Source organism: Syngnathus acus, chromosome 10 (assembly GCF_901709675.1).
Source record: "Syngnathus acus chromosome 10, fSynAcu1.2, whole genome shotgun sequence".
NCBI classification, from domain to species: domain Eukaryota; kingdom Metazoa; phylum Chordata; class Actinopteri; order Syngnathiformes; family Syngnathidae; genus Syngnathus; species Syngnathus acus.
The window spans coordinates 3,815,163-3,840,755 of NC_051095.1; the positions used below are offsets into that span (position 1 = coordinate 3,815,163).

Sequence of the window (25,593 nt, forward strand, 5' to 3'; positions counted from 1 at the left end):
AAAAAAAAAAAAACTCCAAAATGTCTCGATGCAGCCATTAGTAGACCTCCCACTCTCTTGGCTCCACTTCAGGAATCAAATGTCGGGAGATGCTACGTGTGCTGCTAATCGTATTTTCCCCGAAGAGAACGAAATTTGAAGCAGCTAAGCTCCGAAGGTCGCCTAAACTTGATTCGAGTCAACGGTGTTATACAGTCGCATAATAAACACCGCGTAGTATTGGTAGATGACAATCAATCAAGTTGACGATCGTAGCAATTAGTTTTGCATTTTTGGGGACATCAATAAAATTCAAATGATTTGCATTGCTGTTTTAGAATATTGTATTCACATCATTTTCCATTTGGATTTTTTTTTTTTTTTACTTTTTATGAACAGTATATTTTTTAAGCACATTTCTGTTGGAATTAATTTGACGCCAGTGCATTTGCATTTTTTGAAATCCTATGTGCAATACTTAATTGAATCACAAAGTATTTTTCCACATCTGGCTAGGATCACCCATTTTGAAAATTCAATCAATTTGTTTTGGGGAAATCAGAACATAAGTACTAAAAGCAGTGCCAATGTTTCTTTTGGGTTCTTTTAAGTGCAGTGGTTCCAATTAGTTTTACCCTGGCTAATAATAATAATTTACCCTAACAATAATAACACACATCCATCTTTTTTTGGGGAGGCCTACTACATTCCAGTATTTGAATGTTGATCTTTATGGTCGTATACTGTAGGTATGAATATTACTGTACATGTGGATGCGGTTGGCTGACAACATGTCCCGGATGTGTCCCGTCCTCTGGCGCAACGTCAGCTGCAGCTCTCCAGCGATCCTAATGAGGACAAGCGGAAGAGAAAATGGCCGGAATTTTAATTTGAATCTCCCACCCACATGGAGACCACCAGTGGCTCCGCACAGAATGAGCCTGCTCTGATAAAGAGCCTCTTCAAGCCAAAGGAAGTCTGTTTGGGCTTTCAGGGGACAATCCCTGAGTCTGAATACGACCTTGAACCCCCCCCCCCCCATTGGCTCTATTCTTCTTCCAACTCACTTTCTCCTGTGCCTCCCTGACCGGTGGGGAAATGTGGGCCTGAAAGATTGCGTCTTGCCTGAGAGGCTTCATTAAAATTCATTTGTTTGAATAGCTTCATTTTTCCCTCCCCTCACAGTTTGGACTTGGTCAAAATTTGCATGAAAATAGACCTCCCTCACCTTGATTAACCACTGCATGTTTTTTCTTTTTTCTTTTTTGTCCAGGGAAAGGACTTTGTGGAGGTGGGGAAAAAAAACAAAGAAAAGCAAACAAACAAAAAACAAAGAAAGTGGCTGGTGTCCAGAGTATGCGAGTATGTCAGCTGTCCAAGCTCATGAGGAGCGCTGTCCCCCTCTTGATCCAGTGATCCGGATTGACATTGCCGGATTTCAGCTCCACGGCGATCACGAAGGAGGCCCTGCCCGCCCCGCCCGATCGTACGGGAAAGTAGTAGCAAGGGCACAGGTACATGTCTACAAAAACGGAGAGGTGAAAGTATTCAGCCATTAAAAACAATTGCACTGAAAAGTAAAAAATAAATAAATAAGGCCCTCACTCTTGGCCATCTTCTTGCGGTTCTCCACGGGCTTAAAGTTGATGGCGGGGATGGGACACACCATCTGCATGGGCCTGGCCTCCACCAAGCACGTGGCCTTTTTATCCCAGGCGGCGCCCTCCAGGTACAAACCTCGCACGTACACGCCATCCTGGAGGCCGACAGACAACCGGTTAGACGTTGACCCGGGGTGGGAGGGGAAGGGGTTACCTTTGGTGGGTTCTGGATTTGAGTGTCCTCTAGACCAGACACTGTAAAGTCCCACGATAGGGTGTCAACTGAGACCTGCATAAAAACAAAAGGCATAAAGCAATCAAAATCAATGGTTTGGTATTAATCCAATGACTTCCGGCGAACGAGGCACCTTCGCACACAGATTACTTCCCTCTGATACATCCAACACGACTGCTGCATTGACTTACTCAAGATGGCGTCTATGCACTATATATATATATACTGTAAATGTTGTTTATGGGAATATTTGCCAGCGGTTGTTGCAACCAAAAAAGAAGCTGCCATTCAGGACTATAAAACAGTGCTTCTTGAATAGTGGGGCGGGCCACCCTGAGAGGGGGGTGCAAATGTTAATGTACAATTGGGTTATACTGCCCCTGGTGGCCAAGGTAGGAACACCAAGTAGAAGCAGCCCAATGAATTGAACGGAAACATTCAATTGTTTAATTATTTACATGTGTAACTTATGTTTTCAATAATATACAATAACAGCTATTTTTCTATTATTGATGAAAAAATGTGAAACTGCCACCTACGTCACCTTGTTTTGACGGGCGGCCGACTGCAACACGGCGGTGAGGAAGCCGTTGGGGAAGGTGAAACCGGAAAGCCAGAACAAGACGGGGGGCTGCGCCAGCTGGGCCCAGCGTGAAAACTGAAGAACCCGCTGGCAGAGGTCGCGGGTCCACGCTGCCAGGGGCTTGAGCGAGGGGTAAGCCTGGTGGAGCGAGACCACGGCACTTTTCAGCAACTTTGCTTGCTTGGAGTCAAAACAACAATTAGACGCCGTACGGGATAACCGCGTGGACGCGGAAGTTGGACGGCCGAGTCATTCTTAATATTGCTGCGTGATTCAAATGAGCCTCGCACAGATGAGAAAGGAAGAACGTGAAGAGGAAGGGAGAGAAAAACAAGCAAGGGACGGCAGTGAGAAATGAACTGGAGAGTTTTCTGGCACGCAAGCAGTCGGTTAAAAAGAGACAAGCCGAGCTGAAGGCAACGGAGCTAATAGCTGTCCAGTGCTCCTATAAAATGGAATGCGCGCACACACACACGCACGCACGCACGCACGCACGCACACACACACACACACACACACACACACACACACACACACACACACACACACACACACCACACACACACACACACACACACACACACACACACACACACACACACACACACACACACACACACACACACACACACACACACACACACACACACACACACACACACAGTAATAAGCCTTTGGCCGGCGCTCAATAAGCTCAGGGTCCTTTTCGGAAAGTGGGGCCGGCCTAAAAAGCTTTAGCTGCTTATTACTCTGCGATTAGATCCACAGATGCTGGCTTTGTTGGTGCGTACGCTCCACTGGAGTGAGAGAGGGCTAAATACATTTTTAATAGCAGAGAAATAGGAGGGAAAGTAGGGAAAGGTACACGTCATGTTTGAGAATACGTCAGCGTGTGAATCGCATATGGTGTGTGTGTCACCTTCTCCCAAAGCGGCGGGACTCTGGCGTCGTACATGCAGTTGAAGGTCTCCTCCAAGCTGGATGACATCACCACCAAGCCTTTGATTCCCTTCTCCAGCTCCAGTAAAGATGACCTACACATAAACATTCAGATGAAGCGGTGCTTGAAGATTCGAGGCACCTGTTTTTATTATTATTATCATTATAGTTACAAGTTGAAATTTAGATTTAATATCAAACTAAGTTGGCATCCAATTATTAAGAAAATGTACAGTACACACCTACACAGACAAAATATTGAAATAAAATTTGTGAATAGTATGCATATATATATACATTATTATTCGTTTGCTGAACTTACTGTATTAGGAAGTAGAAGTCTATTCTTTGTTTGACTAAACATTGACTAAAATTATACTGCCTCCTAGTGGCCAAGACGGGCACACCAGAGGAAGCAGCACAATGAACGACTACAGTGCGTTGTTTTGCTAAATATTACAGAGGGCTAATTTTTCTTTTTGAAAAAACAATAAAAAAATTTAGACTAATGTTAAATTTACAACTGGAGCTTTGATTTTGTACTTGATCATGCTCAGCAGGGCGTTGTATCTTTGGATCTCTTGCAGCAAAACTACATCCAGGGGTGTAGGATCCAGGAAGTGCGTGCTGGTGCTTTCATAGTCAATGATGGCCGGAATGGTCTGACGCACATCCGCCAAAAGATCTAGAACCTGGAGCCATTACAAAGCCAGCGTTTGGAACGGCAAAAAAAATATGGGCAAATGTTGTGTTCCTGTTAAAGTTGTCAGAACTAGCAAAGGTGTTTTGGCCTCACCTTGTCCTCACGACTGGGACCGGCCCCCGCCGTACTGGCGCTGGTCACCTGTGGCTGCAGGGACAACAGGGTGTCGAACAGAGACCTGGTCTCAGCGATCTGGCTGGCGATGTCGGCGTTTGGGTGCTGGCCAAACAAGTCGGGGTGCTCGTGGGTGGGCAGCATGTTGATGAAGTCCTTGTAGGAGGACAGGGGACCATCGTGGGGGATGTAATAGGCAGATAGAGTTGACAATCTAGGAGTGAAAGGAAAAAAAATTGCTTCGGTAGCAGGGCCTCCAGCGATATAACAGCACACGTTGGCCGACAACGATAACAAAAATTCAATTGGCAAACATATTTGAATTGTTCGTGGTTAATTGGAGGCTGCTGAGTCTCAAAATACATTTCATGTATGCTCTTGCCGCCAAAATGTGAGCTGACCACTTTAACTGTTTGGATTGGCAGAGATTGTTCACTTTCCGTCCACTTGGTGGCACTGTGTGTCACTAACTTGAAGTCAGCCTCAGTGACGGCAGCTTCGCAGAAATAGTCGTTGATGTACGTGGTGAGAAGGCGTCTGTCCCAGTCGTCCGTCACGTGACCTCCGTAGTTGACCTCGGCGATGAGATACTTGAGGGCGTCCCATGGTATCTGCTCATACTCGTTCAGGTACAGACTCAGAAGATTCTCGCTCACCTGTAGGAGAAACGTCACGGGGGTGATTTGAAATCAAAACTCACATTGGTCCTGATTTACCTCAAAGTCTGAATTGTTGAAACCGTAGATGATGTTCCAGCCCAGCTGCAGGAATTTCTTCCTTTCCAGCAGGATGCTGTGAAAAAAGCAGAGGGAGAAGAGCAGCTTCCTGTAGAAGACGGGTTTGGCGCAGCGGGTGAACTGAGCCTCGGTCACCAGGTGGTACAAACGCTTCATGTTGGCTCTCACGCCCTGCGGACGACAAAAGGCGCAAAGCCGTGACACGCGTGGACGCCTGCATTTTGCCGGCTCCAGGTTCTACCTTGGGCGGCTCCGTGGTCATCTTGATGCCCGCCTGCAAGATGTTGATGGGAAACTCAGGATGCGGCGAAGAGCTGAGCCATAGTCGAAAGTCTACGTGGGGCTTCTGGACCTCCAGCTGCTCCACTAGCTTGTCCAGCTCAGGCATCCAGGAGAGAGATAAGTGGCAGTTGGCCAGAAAGACCCAGTGACCTGGAACAGTTTAAAAAAAAAAGGAATGAGCAGGAAAAGGATATCAAATAGATTTTACACAAAAGACAAGCACCCTTTTTGACTCCCTCTTCGATCATTCTCTTGGCGATGGGCGCCTGGCCTTGACCCAGAGAGAGCGCGTGGAAGAGTTTACTCATGCCGCTTGTCTCGGCGAGCTGCAGCAGGGCTCCAGTGGGATCCACGCCGGGAGATAAGACAAAAACCAGAGGGGTCATGCACGTGGATTCCTCCACGACCTGGAGAGACGAACGGGCAAGGGCAGCGGTGAGCCAGAAGCAACAATTTGAAATGACCAAAAAAAAAAAAAACTTACAGCCTTCATGTCAAGAACAGGTGGCTCCACAAAGCGAGGGCCCAGATAGTTGACGATGAAGGTGGTCGCGCAGAACAAGACACGGTCCGGCCGCAGAGAACGGACGATGAGCATCCTCTGGAGCTCGTTACAGTTGTTCTCCCAGTCTCCTGTAGGGGGCGCGCCGGGACGCAACAAGTGCAAGAAATGACACAAACAATAACAAAAAGTCAACAAAATGTCTCACTCGGTAAAGTGTGTGAAGTTTGCGAACCGCCCGGCTTTGTTGTCGTGAATGCCGACCCAAATAATCAATCAATTGCACTTTTTTCCATTCATCATAGTTATAATTCACACACCTGGTAGCGGGGACTTCTCAGGCTCCGCACTGGTGAACCAAAGCTTCCAGTCCCGTGGATGTTTCTCAAATGAGGTCATGATGCCGTGGAAGTTGGCCAGCTTGTCCAATTCTGTGACATTGTCCCAGCTGGAATCCACAAGCCAACTACTGCATGGATTTTCCAACTGAGCCCTCTTGTCAAGTACCTGAAAACACAAAGAGGAGTCCACGCGTCGTCACGGAGGGATCGGGCGAAACCTTCGGCGATCCCAGTTGCCTTTTCTTACAATCCCGCCACGGAGGAAGAAGCTATACTCGTCCATGTTGAGTGTGCCGGCGACCTCGAGGATTTTGGCGCACATTTGGAAGCTGAAGAGGAGCTTGTGCATCTCAAACAGACCCCGGCAGGCATACCTTTAAAGCGAGGGGAGGGGGGAGTGAATGATGACAATTGAGCAGCCTACCCCTTAAGGCGTCTTACTTGTACACGGCATATGTGTGGTAGTCGTTGAGGTTGACGATCCGTTCCTCCAGTTTTAGGCTGCTCTTGCTCTTCTCAATGCTCAAGTTGAACAGGTTGATGTAAGCATCCAGTGAGAACTGGTACATGGGATCAATGCGGCCCATGTCATTGAGGATGAAGAACAAGATGGACGCCCGCTGAGCACACGCACGGTAGGCCTGTGGAAAAACAATACAAGAAATATTTTGAAAAAAGGAGTTAAAAATCATGATTGAATTTGCGGGGTGGTTGCTTGGTATCGGACCTCTCGAGCGGTGTCGATCTTGATTTCCGTCACTTCGCTGCGCTCCAGCTGCTCTGAAACCGCAGTGGCCGTCACTTTGGACGTCTGCAAGGTGTTGACCAGCTGCACGTCGTCCAGCAAGGAGCCGCTTGCCTCGTTCAGCAGCCTGTCGGACGCAACGTCAAAGAAAAAGCTTTTGGAAGGAGGGGAAAAAGCAAATGTATTCACCTGAGGATCTCATCCTCCAGCTCCTGCAGGCTTCGCTTTCCCGAAGCGATGCTCATCACCAGGTTGTCCTTTTGTTCTTCCAGGTCTGGACGTTCCTTACGCACTACAATGCCGAGGAGTTGGGCTTCCAAACCCTGCCGCAAAACTCGAGGAGGTCACACTCGAGCTCAGTGAGCACTTGGCAGCAATCCAGATGAAATTTGAAACAAACAACAAGGTCCAACCTGCTCCTTGACGGCAAAATTGACAATGGTGGTCTTTGTTGATATCTCCGGGGTATAGTGTGGATTCGACAGTTTGGTGGTGATGTAGAAACGGAATTCTGGACTATATTCCAACTCCTTGTCGCCCAACTTCAACAATAGCCTGCCACCTAGGAACAAAAGCCAAGAACATTTATCTAATCGTACGGCGGCCGACCATTCCATCAAGAGAAAGTATGTCTGTGCGGGTGTGACCTATTCGTGTCAAGGACTTGTTGAGAACTGGGTTGAGAGACGGGTCCAAGTCCTCCTGGACGTTCTGCAGCAAGACAGGATACCCAAACTGGATGGCGTTCTCCAGTATAAGCATGTAATCCGACATCTGAAAGTCGATTAATTTTAACCCCTGCGCAAAGTCGCACACACAATTAGGTAGTTAGTCAGATTAATTAATATATATATTAAAAAAATATTATTTGATTATTATTTAGTATTATTATTTAAATATTAGCGTCATCGTCCTGGGACATGACTTGCTTTCTTCATCTCCATTTTCTTGATCCACTTCAGAGCTTGGCCTTGCGGGTCGACCATCAGCGGCCATCTTAGAAAATAATAATAATATGAAATATCATTATATTTTACATTACATATACATATATGTTTTTGTTCTGACCGGTTGCCACGGGTAACGATGACGCCGTTCTCAGTGGAGAAAGCATCAGAAGGCAGGCCTTGAATGTTCCAGTCCCTGACTGCTGTGGGGTTTGAGAGGAACGTTGCAAAACTGAAGCCTGGAGTGCAAGGGATTTTCTGGCGCTGGACCTGAGAAGGTAGCGAGAAGACCAAAATGGACACTTCTAGTGTTACACAATCGCAACACCTTCAAAATGTCGTTTTTACCTCTGTCATCCAGACTTCAAGCAGTTCTACTCGGTAGTTGGAAAGGAAGGGGCCCATATAGGAGAGAAATGACGCTGCCAGCAAACAATCTCCAACCAGGAAGCCCATGTTATCTTCAAGGCCCTGAAAGCACAGCTTTTCTACAACAGAGTGTACGTGTGTGCGCGCGCGTGTGTGTGTGTGTGTCCTACCTTAACCGTCTGCTCCCAGCGGACACCCTCCGAGGCCAGACCTTTCACCAGCTTGTCGGCTCGGTCCAGTTTCACTTCCATCTCGTCTGACCTCCTCTTCAGATCTTCCTTGGTGGCCACTTTTTCCGCATATTGTTTGTTGAGCCGCATCAGCGTGTCCGCCACCTGCACACGAACCACGACCATCCCATCAGCTGTCCCTAATTTGATGGCCAATGGGCGAAACAGCGCAGGTACCTCTTTCAGTTTGTTCTCGGACTCGGCCAGTTCGGCTTGCTTCTGTGCGAGTTGGGACTCGGCGGCGTTGAGCAGCTCCCGCTTTGGCTCCACTACCCTGAAGATACATCCGTAGACCTGCAACACATTTCTCCTCAGTTCCGTCCCAAATTGTTGCCGTCGTTGACGCACGGCGACGAGGGCACACCTCCATGGCTCGGACCCACATGCAAAGCGACTTGGCAGCCAGAGACACTTTGCCGATGGTGTCTGGCTGGAAGTCGGGCTGCCTGCAGTAGTTGCCGATCCTCTTCAAAACACGGTCCGATATGTTTTCCTTGTCAAAGTTGATCAGGGTTTTGATAAAGTTGGCCTCACCTGCCACAAATATTTTCAAGTGAGAAAGCGTACGCCGTCTGCATTAAGATAAAAAAAAGAAAAAAACGTCGTCCTTACTGACCCAACTGTCTCTTGGCTTCTGCCCACGTAGGCTCCTTATTGAGAAGTGTCATGACCGCCTGCATGACCCTCTCCACCAGAGCAGGAGGACGACCGTATGACTTAATCTCTGTCATGTCCTTCTTGTTCAGAGACTCCAACGCCTTTGTTGCGGGCAAAATGGTCCAAGTTGCCGAGCAGATTTGCACTAATATGGCGAGTTGCGTAATACCTTGGTGGCCTCATCCAGGGCCGGCAGGGCTTCATCCAGCTCTTTTAATGCGGCCTGCGCCAGAGCTTTGCATTGAGCCTCCTCTGCTGAAATCTTCTCCTTTTTGGCACCCACCGTCTAATCGTGCGCAGAAACCCATTCTGCACAGTACTGGACGGGATTTGCAAGGGAACCCGTCTTTGTTGTCCTTACCTTCTGCTGAGTGTCGGCTTCCCTCGTCTGCTGTACGATGACGGTCAGGTACTCGTCGCACTCCTTCTGGTAGTCGGCCACTTGCCGATTGGACTCCTCCAGCTGCACGGTCATGGCGGCCACCTTCTCGCCCGTGTCGCTGATCTTAAAAAGTCCGTTTTTCAGCTTGTTGACCTGCTCCCCCAGTTCACAGCGCTTCTCTCCCAGAAGCCTGAATCGGCAAAGACAACCATTCGTCAAGCCATGAGAGTGACACGGGTCCGTCGCGGTTCCTACTTCTTGTATCCAGACACCAGCTCCAGGTAGTTGGTGGGTGTCACGTAATTATGTCTTTTCAGCTCCAGCTTCATCTTCCCCGAGCCGGTCACCACTGACTGATGTGTCGTCACAAAGATGGAGGCCACCTTGGTCTTGCCCTGTTATGAACTCCATTTAATAATCTCGTTTGGCAAGATTACACACAGATGTCGAATGCGTCCCACGTTCTCAGCGGATCCCAGCTCCAGTCCTTCCAAGTAGCGCTCGGCAACCTCCAGCAGAGCATCCTTGGGCCACTCGCAGAACCAGTCGATGGTAGTGCAGTTCACGAGAGCCGGGTATTGCAGGATTCGGTTTCTGCAAGTGGCAAACACTTCTGCTTGGGATGGGAACTTTTTTTTTTTTTTGCATCAAATAAATTGTTGTGCAACTTCAGGAGAAGAAACACGTGGAGGCTACCTGAAGGGGTCTCCCACTGGACTCATGCAGAGAACAACATGCATGTTGCTTCTGACCCGCTCTATCAGAAAGCTAAATAAAGAGTTGGGCGTCTCCAACACATTCTCCTTTCTAGCGGCGTCGGACAGGGCGTTGCAGATCTCCACAAACTCGTCCTGCTTATACAGGTTGGGGACTTCTCCAGAGCTTAGGATATTGTTGATGTCCTCCAGGAAGGATTCGACCACAATCTGGGTATCGTTGAACAGGAAGACGGTGGGCTTGTTGTCCACACCGGTCAAACGGTAGAGCTTCTTAACGTCTAGGGATAAGATGGAGAAGGTCCTTGTTTTCTTTGAGTGGATGAGAGGAGGGATGGAAGCTTCCTGGTGTCAGCTTACCTTCTCTGAATTCCAGCTTGCGGTACTGTTTGGTGATTTCCACCTCGAACACCTGGTACTCGCAGATGAAAGCCGCCATCTTGGACAAGCTCTGTCGACCCGAGCCCCCAACGCCCACCAGCAGCATGTTCCCCCTCGGCTGGCTGATCACGCGGACCACGCGGGTTACTGCGAACGCAGCAACGAAAAGGTTGGTGGAAACCCGGCAATGGCAGCACGTGGCGTTCTCACTGTGTTCAATGGCGTCCCTGAAGAGGACCAAGTTCATGGGCACGACACCGGGCGTCAGGTTGTAGTCCTCCAGCTGGGTCTTTATGAACTTCTTGAGACTCGCCATGTCCAGAAGATCTTCGTACACTCCGGAATCAGTTAGGAAATCACCTGACGAGTACCAGAATAATCTCAGAAACGGCAACCATGACGAGGCCATCTTTGTGAGAGTGCGTACCAAATACTGGGGGTTGCTTATCGGGGCAGATATTGTGGAAAACAAGGTCAAAGATGGAGCCCATCTTCTCCCCCAACAACGTGATGAAGGTATCCATGTCACTGCGGTCGATAAGTCGGTCGGAGAAAACCCTGCGAGAACATCGTGCCAAGTAGCGCCAATCAAATCTCCGGACTCAACCGGCGAGTGTGCGTAAAACCTGAAGCACTCGTGGATCCACAGTCGAACCATGCTGTTTCTACTATCGTGGAATTCTGGATGCGATCTCAGCAGACCTTGAAACACCTGCAGTCAAAGGAACGGTACAGGAACACAGAAATCCGATCGACACTGGAAAATCAGTCCAACGCGTGAGGTGTACCTTGGAGATATCTCTGAGGTTGAAGAGGTAGTGCGTCTTGGCCGGAGTAGGAAGGAAACGAGACGTAACCGAATAATACAGCTCCAAAGTAGCCTGGGTGACAAGCTCTCCGACGGGCTTGAGGTCCTCCTTAAAAACTTGAAGCTTCTGGTTAATCATGGTGCTGAAGATGCGCTTGATTTGGGAGTCCTGAAGGAATGACGTTTTTTTTTTTTTTTTTGTGGATGTTGATCCAAACATGAAGGAAGGTGAGCGAAACCTACGTTGGGGAAGGTCATGTTGATGAGGTTGAAACGACTTTGCAGGCGGCCAGAAATATGAGTCCTTCCACCTCCGGGGGGGCCCATGGCAGCCAGCAGAGACATTTTCTAAAAGTTGCATGCAACAATTACATCTACTTTTGGATTTCGGCAGAATCTCTCCATCCGTCTCCTCTCACCTTGACATACGTCGTGGTCTGCTTCAGACGGTCAAACCAGAAGCCGTAGTCGATCCAGAGGCGCATCAGCTCCAGTGGCGGTTGTGAACCAAAGTCATCGTGAGCTGGCATGTTGAGATCGTCCAGGAAACACAGCAGGTCTTTCCCGCCCACAGGGACATACACACCTTTGGTCCTCTTCTCTAAGCGGCTCTCCACAATAGCCTGGATGTTGTTTGAGGTGGTCTGGACAGACACAAAAACAGCGAGGCAGAACTATCAAAAGACCCCGAAAGCGAGCATTGATTAATATTCATCAAAGTTTGACATTTCAAGTGTCCAGGTAGTGCACCAACCTGCGAGGACATATTGATAGTGAGCGTGGACCACTTGCCGCTGTCCAGACTATGCAAGACCCCGTGAATCACCGAGGTCTTCCCGGTGCCGACCGGCCCGCTGAGCAGCACCGGGTACTGAGCATTCACCATCGCCGTGACCAAGAAGTTGTAGCGGACCGTGTCAACTGTCGGAACCATAATCTTGTAGAACGGAGCACTGTAAAAGAGGGAAGATTTTTTTTCGAGTGTTTTGTCTGGAACGCAAAGCTATCTTGTTACTCACTTGGGATTGAAGCGCCAGCCCTTTGGCAGTTTGTTTTCAAACGGAGACCAGGATTTGCTTTTGGTGTCTACGTAGTACTCGTAGACTGTGTCCTAAAGGATGGAAAATGAAAACAAGAACTTTATTTTTATTTATTTATTTTTTTTACACTATTGCTTATCCAGATGCTCAGACAGGGACCTTAATGGGAAATGTGCCATCCAACTCCCGTAGAAAAGTATCCATCTTCTTGCGGCCCTCCTCATTGACGGAGGCACAAATGGACCAGATGAGGCTGAAGGTGAACCAGAGCTCCACGACCCGACCCAGGTTCTCCTCGTCAGACATGTTCAACTGCGGATGGAGTGGAGTTGGAACATTAACTCATTCAGTGCCCGCCCAGTTAAAAATGGATGTTTGACGTCTATAGTCGTCAATGGCAGTGAATGAGTTCAAAACAGGTCACGATGCGTTTTAAAATCGGCAACCTTTTTTGAGGTCAGGGCGTCGTAGAGGCGGCAGAGCGAAACGAGGCCGTTGAGTTCGGTGATGGGGATCAACTCCTTGCAGTTTTTCTTTTTGAAGGTCAGTGTTTTCTCAATGAAACTGTCAAACAAAGGCTTCAGATGTGCCACCTCGGCCTGCAAAAACGTGCGAGGGAATAAATACTGCGGCGCGGCGTCGGGTTAGCCTGAAGACTTTGCGGCGTACCTTCTCACGTTTCTCCAGCCAGGACTTGACAAATGGCTTCCAACCCAGGTCGACGTAATCATTGTAAACCATCCCGCAGCGGGACACTGTCGCGGGAGAGGCCTGCGCCAGGTTCTCCACTTCAAACAGCAAAGAGACCTGCTCGGGCATGGAAATTCTCTCCCCGTTGATGAGCGTGAGCACCTTGTTGTCGTCCATGACAGAATTCATGCTCTCGATCCACAGCGTGTCCACCGGCCCGTCAAATACGATCCACTTCTCATCTGGTTTGTCGTCTACAAACGTTTGGATCGTCATATTTTCATGTGTCGTGACGCATCAGAATGTCTTTTGGTTTACCTGCGCAGGCCGTTCTCATGACAGACGAGAGGACTCCATCAGACCACTCATCGGTGGCGAGGTCATTCTCACCATACAGCTCCCCAAGACTCATGGATTTTGGATTCAGGGGATAATCCTGAGGAGCAGTGAATGGTCATCACGCTTTGAAGACATGACGATATCAAGCCATGGAAAAAAAAATAAAAAATACCTGCACAAGCTCGTAGCCGGGCTCTTCCTTGTTGCGCATGGCAATGAGGGAATTTTTCAACGTCTTCCACGTGACAGTCTTACCGCAGCCCGTCTTGCCCACCAACATGGACGAGTGTCGGGAGTTTTTGGTCTCGTAGAGTTGGATGACTTTTGTCACTGTGAAAGGAGTGACCTGCAGGCCTTTCTGACGAAGTTCCACCTGGATGGCTTCCTTGAGCTTAAAGAAGAAATGGCAGCTAAAAACAAAGCACATTTGAAGACTGTTTTGGAATGAAACCCGGCCTACCTTGCCGTAATCTATCACGGGCGTTTCCGCGTCAGGGAACAGGTCCTGGGTGATCCCGTTGAATAGCGGCAGGTCAGCTGACGTCAGTTTAGCAATATTCATATCTTTCATGGCCATGAGCAAGACCTGAGGACAGAGACGGTACAAGTTGGGAACGGATAGAAAACACAGACATTTCTCTCAGACTTACCTCTTCACCGGGGACGTTGGGGCAAACGCGTCGCTTCTTGCCGGCATAGCGAAGCAAGGAGGTGAGCGCCCGGAGGCCAAAGTCGTAATGGTCCTGTTTGGACAACTGCTGCATGGCCAGGGAGTAAAGGGTGAACACCTTCTTAGCTAGTAGCTGCAAACACAAAGTCACAAACCGAGCAGATGTTAGTTTATGATTTTCCGATGGCTGTCGTCATTGCCGTGACGTTACCTTGCAGTCATTGAAGCCCTCTCCAAACAGAATGATCTCAGCGATTAGAGTAGAGTCGGGCACCACCATGGAGATGGGTCGGAACATGGACTTGAGGTTATCCGGAAGCTCGGAACGACCGGCGTAACCTAAGAAAAAAAAACAACAGAGAGTGGAAGTACCTCAAGAGTCTGTTTTCAGGAGAGCGCTTTCTCAATCGTTGACCGACCTGGATTCATGGTGATGAAGACGCCGCATGACGCCACCAGGGCGATGTTGTGTTCCTCAAACTGGAACCTGGTTTGCAGCGCCGACAAGGCGGACAGAATGGAGAGGATCTGCTGGGCCACCACGGACAACACCTCGATGTTGATTCGGTTGAACTCGTCGAAGCAGCCCCACGCTCCCGTCTGGTTCGGCCACGACGGGGAGAAAATTGATTATTTGGCTCGCCGAGTGACGGGACAAGTATCTTCCTCTCCTGCGGTCTTCCTACCTGCGCCAGGCCGGAGAACATGCGGCCCATGGACTTGTAATCGAGTCCTTCGGAGCAGTTGATGACGATCACGTACATCCCTAAACTTTTACCCAAGTCTTTTGTGGTCTCCGTCTTCCCGGTGCCAGCGGGCCCTTTGGGAGAGCCGCCTCGATGCAGATGGAGCGCCGTCGTCAAGGTCATGTAACACCTGAGCAGTCATACACCGTCATTGTCTATCTATTTCGGAGGATCCATCTCAACCACGAGAAGGCCAGCAACCTGTCTGTGAGCGGAGTGATGACAAGCCGGCCGGAGTTCCCCAAGTACTCGTAGCCGTATTTGAAATGCGTGTTGGTCTGTCGGATGATGCAGTTGTGCAAATCCTGTGGCAAGGGACAAATAAAAATAGCTTTCAAGAATCTTTTTTGGGATAACCAGGAGGGACGTGATGGGCGATGTTCAGGACCTTCTCCCAGTAGAGTCTCAGCTGGCACAGCCACTCAAATGCGTTGACGTCGTTGCAGCCCGCCTTGGCCAGTTTGGCGATGACATCACGCGCGTGGACCTCCACTGTGACCAAGCCGACGATCTTCAGACGCAAAACCTTGGACAGGTTGCTACGGATCATCTCGGAGTATCGCCGAAGAAGGGACACCTGGGCGAGGAAAGGGCCTTTAATAAAAAAATGCATGCAGAAAAAGTTGCACGTGTCAGCACAAAAATCGACACCTGTTTCTTCATCATGGTTTTAAGAGGGCCCTTGTCGTCCGTCTCCTTGCAGCTAGCGAGGGATTGCGTGACATCCGTTGTCCACTGGATCTGGCTGGCTGAAATAAGCATCTAAAAAAATCCAAGCGGGTTAGTGATAATGATCCTGAAATTGTCAGCTGGTGGTTGTGTACCTGTCCTGGCCAGTCTTTGGACCACTTGTCCCTCTGGCTTTTCATCTTCTTGAGCGCAACCATGCAGTCGTAGAGGCAATTCTTGAGAGTGGCGCGCATGGCTACCTCAAGATCGCACAGCCAAATCTAGACCAAATACGAGACCATATTTCTTTTACAGATTTGCGGTCACGGTCGAGCTGTTGAAGACTACTGTACCTCCACAGCCTTGTCCAGTGGGACCGCCTTGATAAATTCCACCATCTCTCCATCCGAGGAGAACATGGCAGTGGCGTCCAACCTTCTGAACACCTGCAGGAGACATAAACACACAACGTAAGAGATGCGCTCCTCTTCTGTGTTCAAGCGACTCGCCTTTTCGGTGCGCAGGCTCTTGATGTTGTCAAAACACTTCTTGAGATGCGGCTGCATGGCCTCCGGGTTCTGCGACTGGCCTAGGATCTCCAGAACGTCGTCGTTGGACAGGAAGTAGAATCGGGGGAATATCTGCCTCTTGGTCTCCAGGTACATGTCCAGGGCTTTCTGGATCTCCTCTAACTTGCTATTCATGCTGGATAATGTCTCCTGCAAGCCTGAGCCATGACAGACCGGTTAAGAGGCCATTTTACGGTTCTACTCAAGTCATCAGATGAAACACTTTTGAGATACCAGGATGGTGTGTTCCCTGCAGGGCGTTGTTGTTCTCATGGAGCCGTGTCATGATGATCTTCCAACTGCAACTGATGTCTTCAAATTCCTTGCACTCTTTCGGTAGCTGCTCCCTGATGTCCTTTCCTTGGAAAATATTCTGGAGGAGTGGAAGAATGGGAAAATTCAAACGGCAGTGGCGAGAGTCAGCCTCGTTTTTAAAACGGACGGCTATACCTCAAGGTAGATCCACTGGCGCTGCACCGTGAGCACCATCTCGATGATTTCCATAACTTGGGACAGCTGACGCTCCCAAATGTCCACCTCTTTGTCAAAAGCTTTGACAAATCGAGAAGATTTCATGGTGGACAAGGTCACCTGGTTGTCTTCCAAGGCCTGGAAAACGTCCTCTGTGCCGCTGCAAGGTGTTTTGCCAATTAGGCGTCTCCTCCTGCTTCCATCTCTCACGTCTCGGCCTCACCTGAGACGAAAGTGGCCTTTCTCTTTGTAAGGTATAATATCCAGGGTCATCTCCTCCCACGTCTTGACAATCTCTTCCAGACCCTTCCAGGGAAATACATCAGAAGTATTCATTTTCCAGCCGGAGATAAATCCTCCCCACTGAGATTCGGGTAAGTATGAGGAACCTGTTCTATGGAGAGTTCCTTGCTGGCGGCTCCGGAGATGGCGTTGATCTTGTCCGAATACTTGTCGAAACCCAGGGAAATAATCTTCTCCAGGTTGAAATCAGCACTCGTGGGATCTAAGGAGCTCTGCACCTCATTACAGATCTCCTTCCAGTGTCTGGAGGAGGCATTGGAGATGTTGACTCGAGCCACACCGCCGACGTCATCGGTACTTTACCTTTCTCTCATGGCTGGGTTCCTCAAGTCAGCAATAAGAGGGATGATTCTCCTGAATTGGTCAACCTTTTTTTTGGACACATCCACAATTTCCCAGTTCTTATCCTGCAAAGCAAAACATACAAAGAAGGTCAAAATGGAGTCAAGATCAAATCCGTGACCATTGCATGAACTCGTACCCTGAGTTGTCTCTGGAGTCTGTGGAGGATTTTATAGATATCCTGCGCTTTGGTCTCCATGTTCTCAGTGCGAAGGGTGGCCAACTGTCCACCTTTCCATTCGTTCCAGTTGGTTTCCCACTCCCGCGTGACCTCCCAGACCTGCTGCAAGAAGTCCATATCCTGCGCCAGAGAGTCCAAATCAGCACCACGTTCTACTGGAATGACATTGATGGCTATGTCAGACCTTCTCCAGGGCTTGGATGGCTTTGGAAGGTTCCTGCTCTATCTTGAAGAAGCTCAAGCCGTTCAGAATGAAGTTCTCCTCCTCTTTGAGAGTCTCAAGATGTTTGTGGTGCTCCGCGGTCATCCTCAGGGCCATGCTGGTGGTAGCGGCAGGATCGAACGGACCTAGATGTGAAAAACACTTTTGGTTTCATATCTGAGGAAAAGTCAATGTCCAAATCACACAGAATAAAAAAAAAAAAAGGTGTGTGGGACCTGAGGTGTTGAACTCCTCCATGGCGGTGAGGACTTTCTCATGCAGCTCATCAGAGGAGTTGAGAAAGTCGCTCTTAAAATTATGCTTTTGTCCTTGCAGCATGACGTCGCTGTCGGTAAGAACCTGCTGGAACCACTCCGACTTGGTGTTTAGCGTCCCACGCAGGTCTTGAAGCTGAAGAGAGAAAATTGTACCGAATTGAGTGACGGTGGTCAACTCTTCAAAAAATGAGCGACGCATTCCATTTTTTTAGCATTTTTCTCGTCACATGGATGCTTACATTCTGATCAAGAGGGAAACCATATTTGTCCAGAACAGCAAATTGTTCATGGATTAGATCAATGCCCGCCTCTGTCTTGGCTAAATTGCCTTGGAAGGACTCCAGGAGCGCCAAGCTCTCACTGAGTTCCGTTAGAGTTGCGTTGGGTTCACCCAACCTCAAAACATAAAAAGCAAATATCTCAAATCAGAACTCGGATAAAAAGAAACACTCCATTCGTTGGGTGTCACTCTTTGACGACTCACCTCTTGGCGTTCCGATTCATGGAGGCGTGCATGTCTTTGAGGGAGTTGCCGGCGATGCGGACGAGGAGCTGCATGAACTTGGTTTGCCAGCGGCTGCAGTGCTGCACCAGCGAGGTCTTAAGCGGCGAGCAGTCCAGCACAATGAACTGGAAGTTGGTGACCGTCTCCTCCTGCTGGATGCTCGTTTCGATTTCTGTGTACCTGAGTTTCACGGTGGTCTTAGAGCAAAATTCACCCGACGGGAATATGACGACGGTACCTGTGGATGTCTGCATCGAAGGAGGCGACTGGTTGATTGAGCTTTTGGTAACGTTGTATGTAGTTGTCCTTGTTGGTCTCCCAAATGTCCCGATACTTGTCCCAAGTTGTTAAATATTCCTTGAGATGGCTGGCAGTGGCTGCCATCCCTGCACCAACTGCAGCCTGAATGCCTTTTATTTCTTCATCATTTTCTACGCAATCAAGATAAAGGAGAGTTAAAAAAAAAAAAAAAAGGCAGCTCAACAGAAGAACAAGGCGGATCAATTATTTTGTCCCCAAACCGATGTTGACGTGGATGGGAGTCTCGTGGGACTGTTCGCCGGAGAGCAGCTGGGGCAGTCGCTTGAATTTGGAGACGGTGTTGATCAGCTGAGGTAGAACGTCCAAGATCTGACCCAGGTCTCGGAGAGACGGCGAGAACTCAACCTGGACGTTGGACGCACCTTTGAGATGTGCGTGCATTTGACAGGTTGGAATGAAGGCCGATACGGTTGCTCGTACCAAGAGATCGGATTTGAGGTCCGATTGGCGTAGCGACAACAGCACTCGAAACAAAGGGGTGGGTGAGGTCTTGCGGTCTCCGTTGATGGCCTGCGCTAACTTCTGCATGGAGCGCTTGACGTTGGTACGGAGGGCCTGCTCCAGCATGTGGTCCACATTCTCCGTGTATGTGACCCAGTGCACCTGAACCTGCAGCGCCAAGGTTACATCATCTTGAGAAACGCCTCTTATTCAAAGTGAAGCAATGTGCCCGGAACGGACCTCGGGTCCATCTTTAGCGAAGGTGTTGTGGATGTCGACCATGATGTCAACGATGCGCTGAAGAGCACCGCGCATTTGATCTTGCTGTCGCAGCCGGTGAGTTCTCTGGTCGTTCTCAAACTCCCAATTCCTGACAGCGATGAGGGGGAGGAGAAAAAAACGGCAGCGATATCCTGGAAGTCCGAGTAAAGCCGTAACGATATGTATTACGTAACGAGCGTTCACCTGTAGAGACTCTTCCCATCCAGCCGAACAAGAAGGGTTTCACTGATCTGGCGGCAGAGGTTCCTGATGGTCAGATTGGATGCTTTGAAACCGTCAACTATCACCTGCAACTGAAGCAGAAATATGAAGGAGACTTCAATCAAGCACTTTAACTCGGCTTGAACATTCAAACGAGACTCGGTCTGGAATTGAAACCTTGGAAATATGTTCGATGCAATCCTTGACAAAGGTATTGGAGGAAATTTTAAACATCCAGAAGAGTTTGGTGAAGCCCGGTTGAATCCTTTTGTCAAGGATGTGGATTTTCTTGGAAAACAAACCCAGCTCGAGGGGAGAAAGCATTGCGATGATCCTGCCACACACCAGGTTAGACACACGGTAAGTCAATACAAAATGGCGCTGGAGCAGATCCTCGGTGTCCGCTGACCGGTTGTAGTCCCGGGCCAGGTGCAGCGCTCGTTCCCTGAGGCATCGGAGTCCTTCGCGATCCTGGTAAATCTCGTTCACAAAGTCGGGGATGTCATGACCCTGGCGACTCCATAACTTGATCTCGGCAAAGAGGTTCAATAGATTGCTGAGAGGGACGGTAGGAACAAATAAATCAAACGGGAATGGCACTCATGGGCGCCCCAGTGAGTGGTGATGACTTTGCAGCAGTAATGGGCAAAACGAAGCTTCAAATTTGCTTCATGAAAAGGTGGGTGTATTTTTCAGTCCTCTAGGTGGCACTGCCTGTTTAACATTGGGCTAAAAGCACACTGACTTTGCATTTCTTAAACACTTTTATTTAAACCAACAGCGCCATCTGGAGGAGTGGAAAAACACAACTAGTTTATGAAACAAATTTGAAGCTTCATTTTCCTATCACAACTTTGCAGTGCCCCACCTGTCAAAGTTGACCTCGATCCGGTTGTCCTTGCCGTGCAGCAAAAGGGGCCGCTCCAACTTCTTGGTGTATTGCAGCTCCAGACTCTGGTGCCACTCGGCAAACTTCTGCGTCACCATGTCATTCAGAGTCTGAATGGATTGGTCGTAGAAAGTCCGCACCAGCTTGCAGATGTGTGACTCCTTCTGGACGGGGATCTTTTGGAGCACCTGATTGGGAAACGCAGATGGGAGTCATACGCGCAGATTGATCAGGAATCGATTTGTCCGGACTCACCTCCATGAGGCTTTCCAAGTGGAATTTAACGGCCCTCGCTCGGTGGGCTTGACCAGCCAAAGTTGGCAGGTAGTCGGGGATGGCGATTTTCTTCTCATCAATTTGTCTCATGAGCATAGCAATCTCCTTCTTGCAGATCCCATAAATTGCATCCACCATCTCGGTTATTTTGCTCTTGATGGACTGTGACGGGACAGAACGTACACGATTTTATTTAGTCATGTTACGATGTCTTATCGCTACGAACAACTCACATCGCGGGCAGAAATGGTTTTAAAAATGTCCATCAGCCGAAGACCTTCCTCCACAGAGTTCACGGTCTGGAACACCGAGGTGATCAAGTTTTGTAGCATTATGTCCAGATCCTTTAAAAACGCACGGAACCTGAACACAAGCGCACATGAAAACTTAGGATCCAAACCAGACTTGAATATTTTGGCTTTCTTCTCGTGGCAATGTTTGTTCCTACCTGTTGAACTCAATCAGCCATGCCGTGTTCTCCACCTCCAGGATGCCTCGGTCAACGGAGCGAAGGATCTGAAGGCCGTGCTGGAACTTGGCCTCGATCTTCACAATGGAGAGGGTGTGTTCCGGGCCCTGGTAACCACTGAACCACGGCAACGGTCTTTGGTCCCCGTCCTCCCAACGGGCAAATTGCTGCTGGGTGTTGCACACCTACAACAAAGTCATCGGGAGAGTTTGAACGAATTCAGAGCGGCGCATGCAGATACAAAATTACCTCAACCAAGTCTTTCATTCTTTGAATGCAGGCATCAATCGGGACAAAAATATTTATTTGGTCCAGCGTCCAGCCTTTTGGCGAATTCCTGAGGTGTAAAAAGAGTGGAAATGTATTTCGAAAACACAAGAATTCCAACTCAACGTCAATTCGATCGGCTTCTTGGTCTTACTCGTCGTGCACCTTAGAGACTTGTGAGTACATGTTCTTCCAGGTCAGACAGCACTGGATGCAGGTGTTAAGGTTTTCCTTGCTGGAGATCACGTAGCCTGCAAAGATCCTGTCCAATGAGATGGTCTTGATGCACAGGTTGATTATCTCATAACTCATCTGCACACACACACAATATAAGGATTCATTTTGGGAGCCGGTTAAAAAAAAAAGAAATTATTCCAGAGTGTTAAGAAGGTAATTGTCCTATTTTCAAAGTGTCTGGTTCAGACTTGCTTGGAAATTAAATCATATATTATTATTATTATATAACATTAATTACATTATTTGTACTTTTTTACGGCAAATTCTCGTCACTACTAACCCTAACCCTCTGCGGTTTGAAAGCGTTTCTACAACAGTGATTATCAACCGGTCGTCCGCGGTCCTCCAGTGGTTCGTGGCGGTATTGCAGGTGGATTGGAAATGGAAAACTATTGTAACGTTTTAAAAAATAAAATGGATTCATTATTTAGACTTGATTTATTTTCCCAGCTAATTTTGTGAATCGTTTACCCATCCGAATTATGTCAACTTTAGCTGAGATTCCCAAAATAGACATACAGATGCAAATCTAGCCTCCTGCGGTGCAAAATAAAATAATATTCCGCCAAAGCAGTGGTCCCCGAGTTGCTTCTTGGTTGTAAAGGTGGTCTCTTGGCAGTTGAAAACGCCTGTTCTACAACTCTGCGCTATCCATTTGAATTCGATTAATAGTTCTGCCCTAATAAAGAGCCACACAAATGAGCACGACTTTTAAAAGAGCGGCGACGTACCTTTAGGAAAAGGCCCGTGATGCGCTCCTTGGTGTTGTAGTGGGTGGAGTTATTCCAGATGATGCGAATGACATAAATTATGTGCAGCAGCTTGGGAGCCAGTTCGCTGATGTTAAGAGTACGCAATTCTTCGCATGGGCCCGCGAGTAAGGACAGGAAGTTCAAGTTGGATTGCGCCTCCATTGACAAATCCTGGGCAACAAAACAATATTATTCAATTATGTCTGTGAGCTGAAAACAAAAATCACTTTTAAAATTAAAATAGAGGATTTCACCTGAAGTTCCGAGGACAATTTCGTAAAGCGCTTGACATATAACGAGTTGGCCAGCCCCAGTAGTTTCTGAATATGCCTGACGCCGGGCTTCTGCAGCTGCTTACTCATGTCTCGTAACTTTTTGGAGTGACTCTCCCAGTACGCGATCTCCTGGAGCGGCCCGCTGTTGTCGTTCCTGCCCGTGTCTTGTATGTTCAGCAGCTCCTTGATCTGATCCGACCAGTGGATTAAGACGGCTAAAAATGCGGACGAGAACGAAGCGCATCAGGTTGGGCTGTGATGAACTTTGTGGGCTTTGTCATTCCAATCCTTACATTCCATCCTCTGCACGAGACGGGTGTCCTTGCTGCCTTCCACGGCACTGTCGTTCAGGCCTTCTATTGGGATGTACAGCACTGTCTTACCTTCCTTCTTACTGACATTATCTGTTCAAAACGGGATACACAGGGCATTACACATGGGAATTTTGATTTGTGTTTTTTTTTTTCATCTATAAACCGTCTAAATTTGTTCAGTGTTTGAGAAGTACAGTCCACATGAGTGAATACTTAGTCACGGCCACCCAAGTAAAAAATGGATATTTGACGTCAATGGCAGGGAACGAGTTAAAAGGTAGAAAGAGGGGGAAAAAGAAAACGATGGCAAATTGATTTTTTTTTTTCTTCAAAATCATTGAGCTCTCCTCCCAGTCTAATATGATGACGATCGAGCCACTCGAGCAGCCCCGTCGGTACCTGTGAGGATGGCCAGATAGGTATGCATGCCGTTAATGTAGTTGTCCTTGATGCCCGCTTCCCACTCGGTGCTGATGTCATTTTCATCCGAATGCAAACTGGTCAGAAAGTGAAACAAGCTTTCGGTGGGGTCGCCCTGCACCGTGCTGTATTCGACGTCTTCGTAGAAGTTCTCCGATGTAATCACTGTTCCAGGCTCACGGATAAAGTAGCCCAGCTGCTCTACCGCCTGGAATGAAAACGGATTTTCCAATTAACGTTCAAATGAAAGCACAACGGGGTTCAAAATCCAGTCGTCCACTGTACCTGGGTGGGAACGGTGTATTCCACCTGCAACGTCGAGCTCGCGTCCAAGTAGACCATCAAGGTGGGAATGGAGGTGTCCTCGATAAAGTGTTCAAGCGACTTGACATTTTCCTCCTGCCACGATTCTTTGGTGACATCTGAAATATCCACGCGACGGATGAACTTCTACAAGAGAGCAGGAGGAGGCAGTGATCAAAATGTCATTCGACAAAACGGAAAATAAATCCGAAATAAATGCTAGTTTTACATCACAAATCTTCCTTAAGATTTCTAAGGGGTCGATTTGTTCAACGACTTCAATGGGACCGGCGTCCTCGTCATCAATTTTCTCCTCGTCGTCGTTCTTCTCTTCCTCGTTGTTGTTGGACGAGCTGTTCTCTTTACTGTCTTCGTCATTGTTCATGCTGTTCTCTTTACTGTCGTCGTTGGTGATATCAGTGTTGCTGTCCTCGGCGGGGCCGTCGTTGCCTTCGTCCTTGGCACCATTGTTGTCGTTGTCATTGGCGTTACTCTCACCTTCAATTTCCTCCGCGGCAACTGGAGCTGTCGCGTTAATGAATTATTCGGCAGAGGGTCAGCCATAAAACACCAATTGAACATGACGGAACTAGATTCGTATGATATCTGGAGTGATTCAATGTGAGGTACTAACTATCATCTTTGTCAGCATCGTCTCCATTGTTTTCCTTGTTTTCCATGTTGTCGTTTTCAATGTTTTCATTAGCGTTACTCTCATCTTCCTTCTCCTGAGTGGTAACTTAAGCAGTAACAGGAGAAGACAGAGTTAAAAGTCATTTTAAAAATAGAGAAAACACACATTTGACAGAACGATGCTACGAGGAGGAGACTTCCTCGGACAACTTACCGGCATTTTTGTTGTCATCTTCACCCTCAGGTGTTTCTGTGACATCCTGGCCTGGTGACTCCATCTCACGCACTTTCAATTCGACAAAACAAAGGCAAAAAACGTCTCACAGATGTGGAGAAACTACAAGAAAGTGGGAGAAACATTCGTTGAAACTCACACTCAAGCCAGACTTTACGAAGTTTTCGAGCTGCGCGGGACAACAGGCGCGTCGATGTCACCATAGTAACCACACGAAACAAGACGACTTGAAGTTGGGTTCCATAGCGCAGCTACACTTACACGGTGATGTTTTAATTCAATTCAGTTGAATATTTGTAAACTGGAATAATGTCCTAGACGTAGAGCAATGGTGGCGTATTTTCATGGCAAACGGACTGGACTTGGCGAAAAACATTTTCCAAACATACCTTTCCAGAAAGTTCCCTTCTTTTTCCTCAGTTTTCATTGCAAAAAAATATATATTTACTAACGTCGAATATAACAATTTGACGCAGCTCATTTCCGTAATGGTTGCAGGTGCGGGGCACCTCCATGCGAGGAACCGATGACGTCATAAACAATTTGCCGTCATTTAATGACATCACCCAATGATGTCGACAAGTGTTTTTTTTTTAGCGTAATTTGCGTGTTTAAAATGTGATTCGTTGAGAGCGTAGTTCGTTAACAGTGATAAATGTGTATCCAAAAAGGACAGATTTTTGTTGACAAAACCTCAGTCACTATAAATGACCGTATACTTTGTAACAGAACAGCATACCGTATATTACTATTTTAAAAAATAAAAGATTGTCAAATGTACATTTCAGGGACAAAAACTATATTTAACACTTAATCTTAAGTATAGTCTGGTACATTTACTTATTGACTAATGTGTTCAACCAATACACTTACTAAAGAACTGTGAATCTCATGAACGTCACTCATTCTTAAAAAGGGGTCCTGGCAAATAATTGTATTATACAAATTTAAAATACAGAAAAATGCACCAGAACAAATGACTATTTTATTGAGTGTCATATGTTACATAAGGCAAAGGTGTT

At 47.9% G+C, this 25,593-nt stretch overlaps 1 protein-coding gene and 1 long non-coding RNA gene across 2 annotated transcripts; one reads left to right on the forward strand and one right to left on the reverse strand.

Moving 5' to 3' along the window:
- Positions 1 to 372: 372 nt before the first annotated feature.
- On the reverse strand, positions 373 to 25,077 carry dnah2 (dynein, axonemal, heavy chain 2). Its single transcript, XM_037260125.1, has 87 exons — positions 24,961 to 25,077; positions 24,551 to 24,673; positions 24,338 to 24,442; positions 23,933 to 24,228; positions 23,686 to 23,850; positions 23,380 to 23,608; positions 22,960 to 23,070; positions 22,646 to 22,881; positions 22,371 to 22,562; positions 21,557 to 21,714; positions 21,385 to 21,472; positions 21,115 to 21,320; positions 20,900 to 21,029; positions 20,646 to 20,828; positions 20,370 to 20,578; positions 19,911 to 20,057; positions 19,679 to 19,835; positions 19,484 to 19,593; positions 19,259 to 19,388; positions 18,998 to 19,186; positions 18,778 to 18,922; positions 18,495 to 18,687; positions 18,236 to 18,436; positions 17,991 to 18,147; positions 17,710 to 17,884; positions 17,456 to 17,619; positions 17,230 to 17,391; positions 17,052 to 17,155; positions 16,835 to 16,991; positions 16,669 to 16,751; positions 16,425 to 16,605; positions 16,209 to 16,347; positions 15,759 to 16,132; positions 15,561 to 15,686; positions 15,388 to 15,498; positions 15,125 to 15,313; positions 14,938 to 15,041; positions 14,677 to 14,866; positions 14,410 to 14,590; positions 14,202 to 14,329; positions 13,971 to 14,123; positions 13,781 to 13,906; positions 13,493 to 13,711; positions 13,300 to 13,417; positions 12,961 to 13,235; positions 12,738 to 12,890; positions 12,451 to 12,603; positions 12,271 to 12,362; positions 12,006 to 12,204; positions 11,671 to 11,895; positions 11,495 to 11,599; positions 11,232 to 11,420; positions 11,070 to 11,155; positions 10,871 to 11,001; positions 10,654 to 10,803; positions 10,423 to 10,590; positions 10,043 to 10,343; positions 9,808 to 9,940; positions 9,602 to 9,741; positions 9,326 to 9,536; positions 9,134 to 9,250; positions 8,924 to 9,065; positions 8,672 to 8,841; positions 8,485 to 8,601; positions 8,248 to 8,412; positions 8,057 to 8,179; positions 7,830 to 7,978; positions 7,691 to 7,757; positions 7,409 to 7,559; positions 7,175 to 7,323; positions 6,951 to 7,084; positions 6,744 to 6,888; positions 6,458 to 6,657; positions 6,264 to 6,390; positions 5,996 to 6,182; positions 5,658 to 5,806; positions 5,397 to 5,580; positions 5,133 to 5,323; positions 4,871 to 5,062; positions 4,626 to 4,810; positions 4,134 to 4,368; positions 3,881 to 4,029; positions 3,318 to 3,432; positions 2,360 to 2,536; positions 1,795 to 1,869; positions 1,585 to 1,735; positions 373 to 1,501 (listed from the first exon to the last, which is right to left on the reverse strand). Exons 2-87 carry the CDS (start codon positions 24,612 to 24,614, stop codon positions 1,347 to 1,349), a joined length of 13,797 nt encoding a protein of 4,598 aa, XP_037116020.1. The 5' UTR covers positions 24,615 to 24,673; positions 24,961 to 25,077; the 3' UTR covers positions 373 to 1,346.
- On the forward strand, positions 2,449 to 3,804 carry LOC119128296. Its single transcript, XR_005098979.1, has 3 exons — positions 2,449 to 2,530; positions 3,330 to 3,421; positions 3,727 to 3,804. It is a non-coding gene; the product is annotated as an uncharacterized LOC119128296 (long non-coding RNA).
- Positions 25,078 to 25,593: the final 516 nt, after the last annotated feature.

Excerpts from the sequence above, each read along its gene's own strand:
- dnah2 (XM_037260125.1), bottom strand. The coding sequence starts at position 24,614 with ATGGAGTCACCAGGCCAGGATGTCACAGAAACACCTGAGGGTGAAGAT. Across the intron at positions 14,867-14,937 it reads ATCACTCCGCTCACAGACAG|GTGTTACATGACCTTGACGA; the intron begins GTTGCTGGCCTT and ends ATGACTGCTCAG. Across the intron at positions 9,537-9,601 it reads CTGGTGTCTGGATACAAGAA|GCTTCTGGGAGAGAAGCGCT; the intron begins GTAGGAACCGCG and ends TTGCCGATTCAG.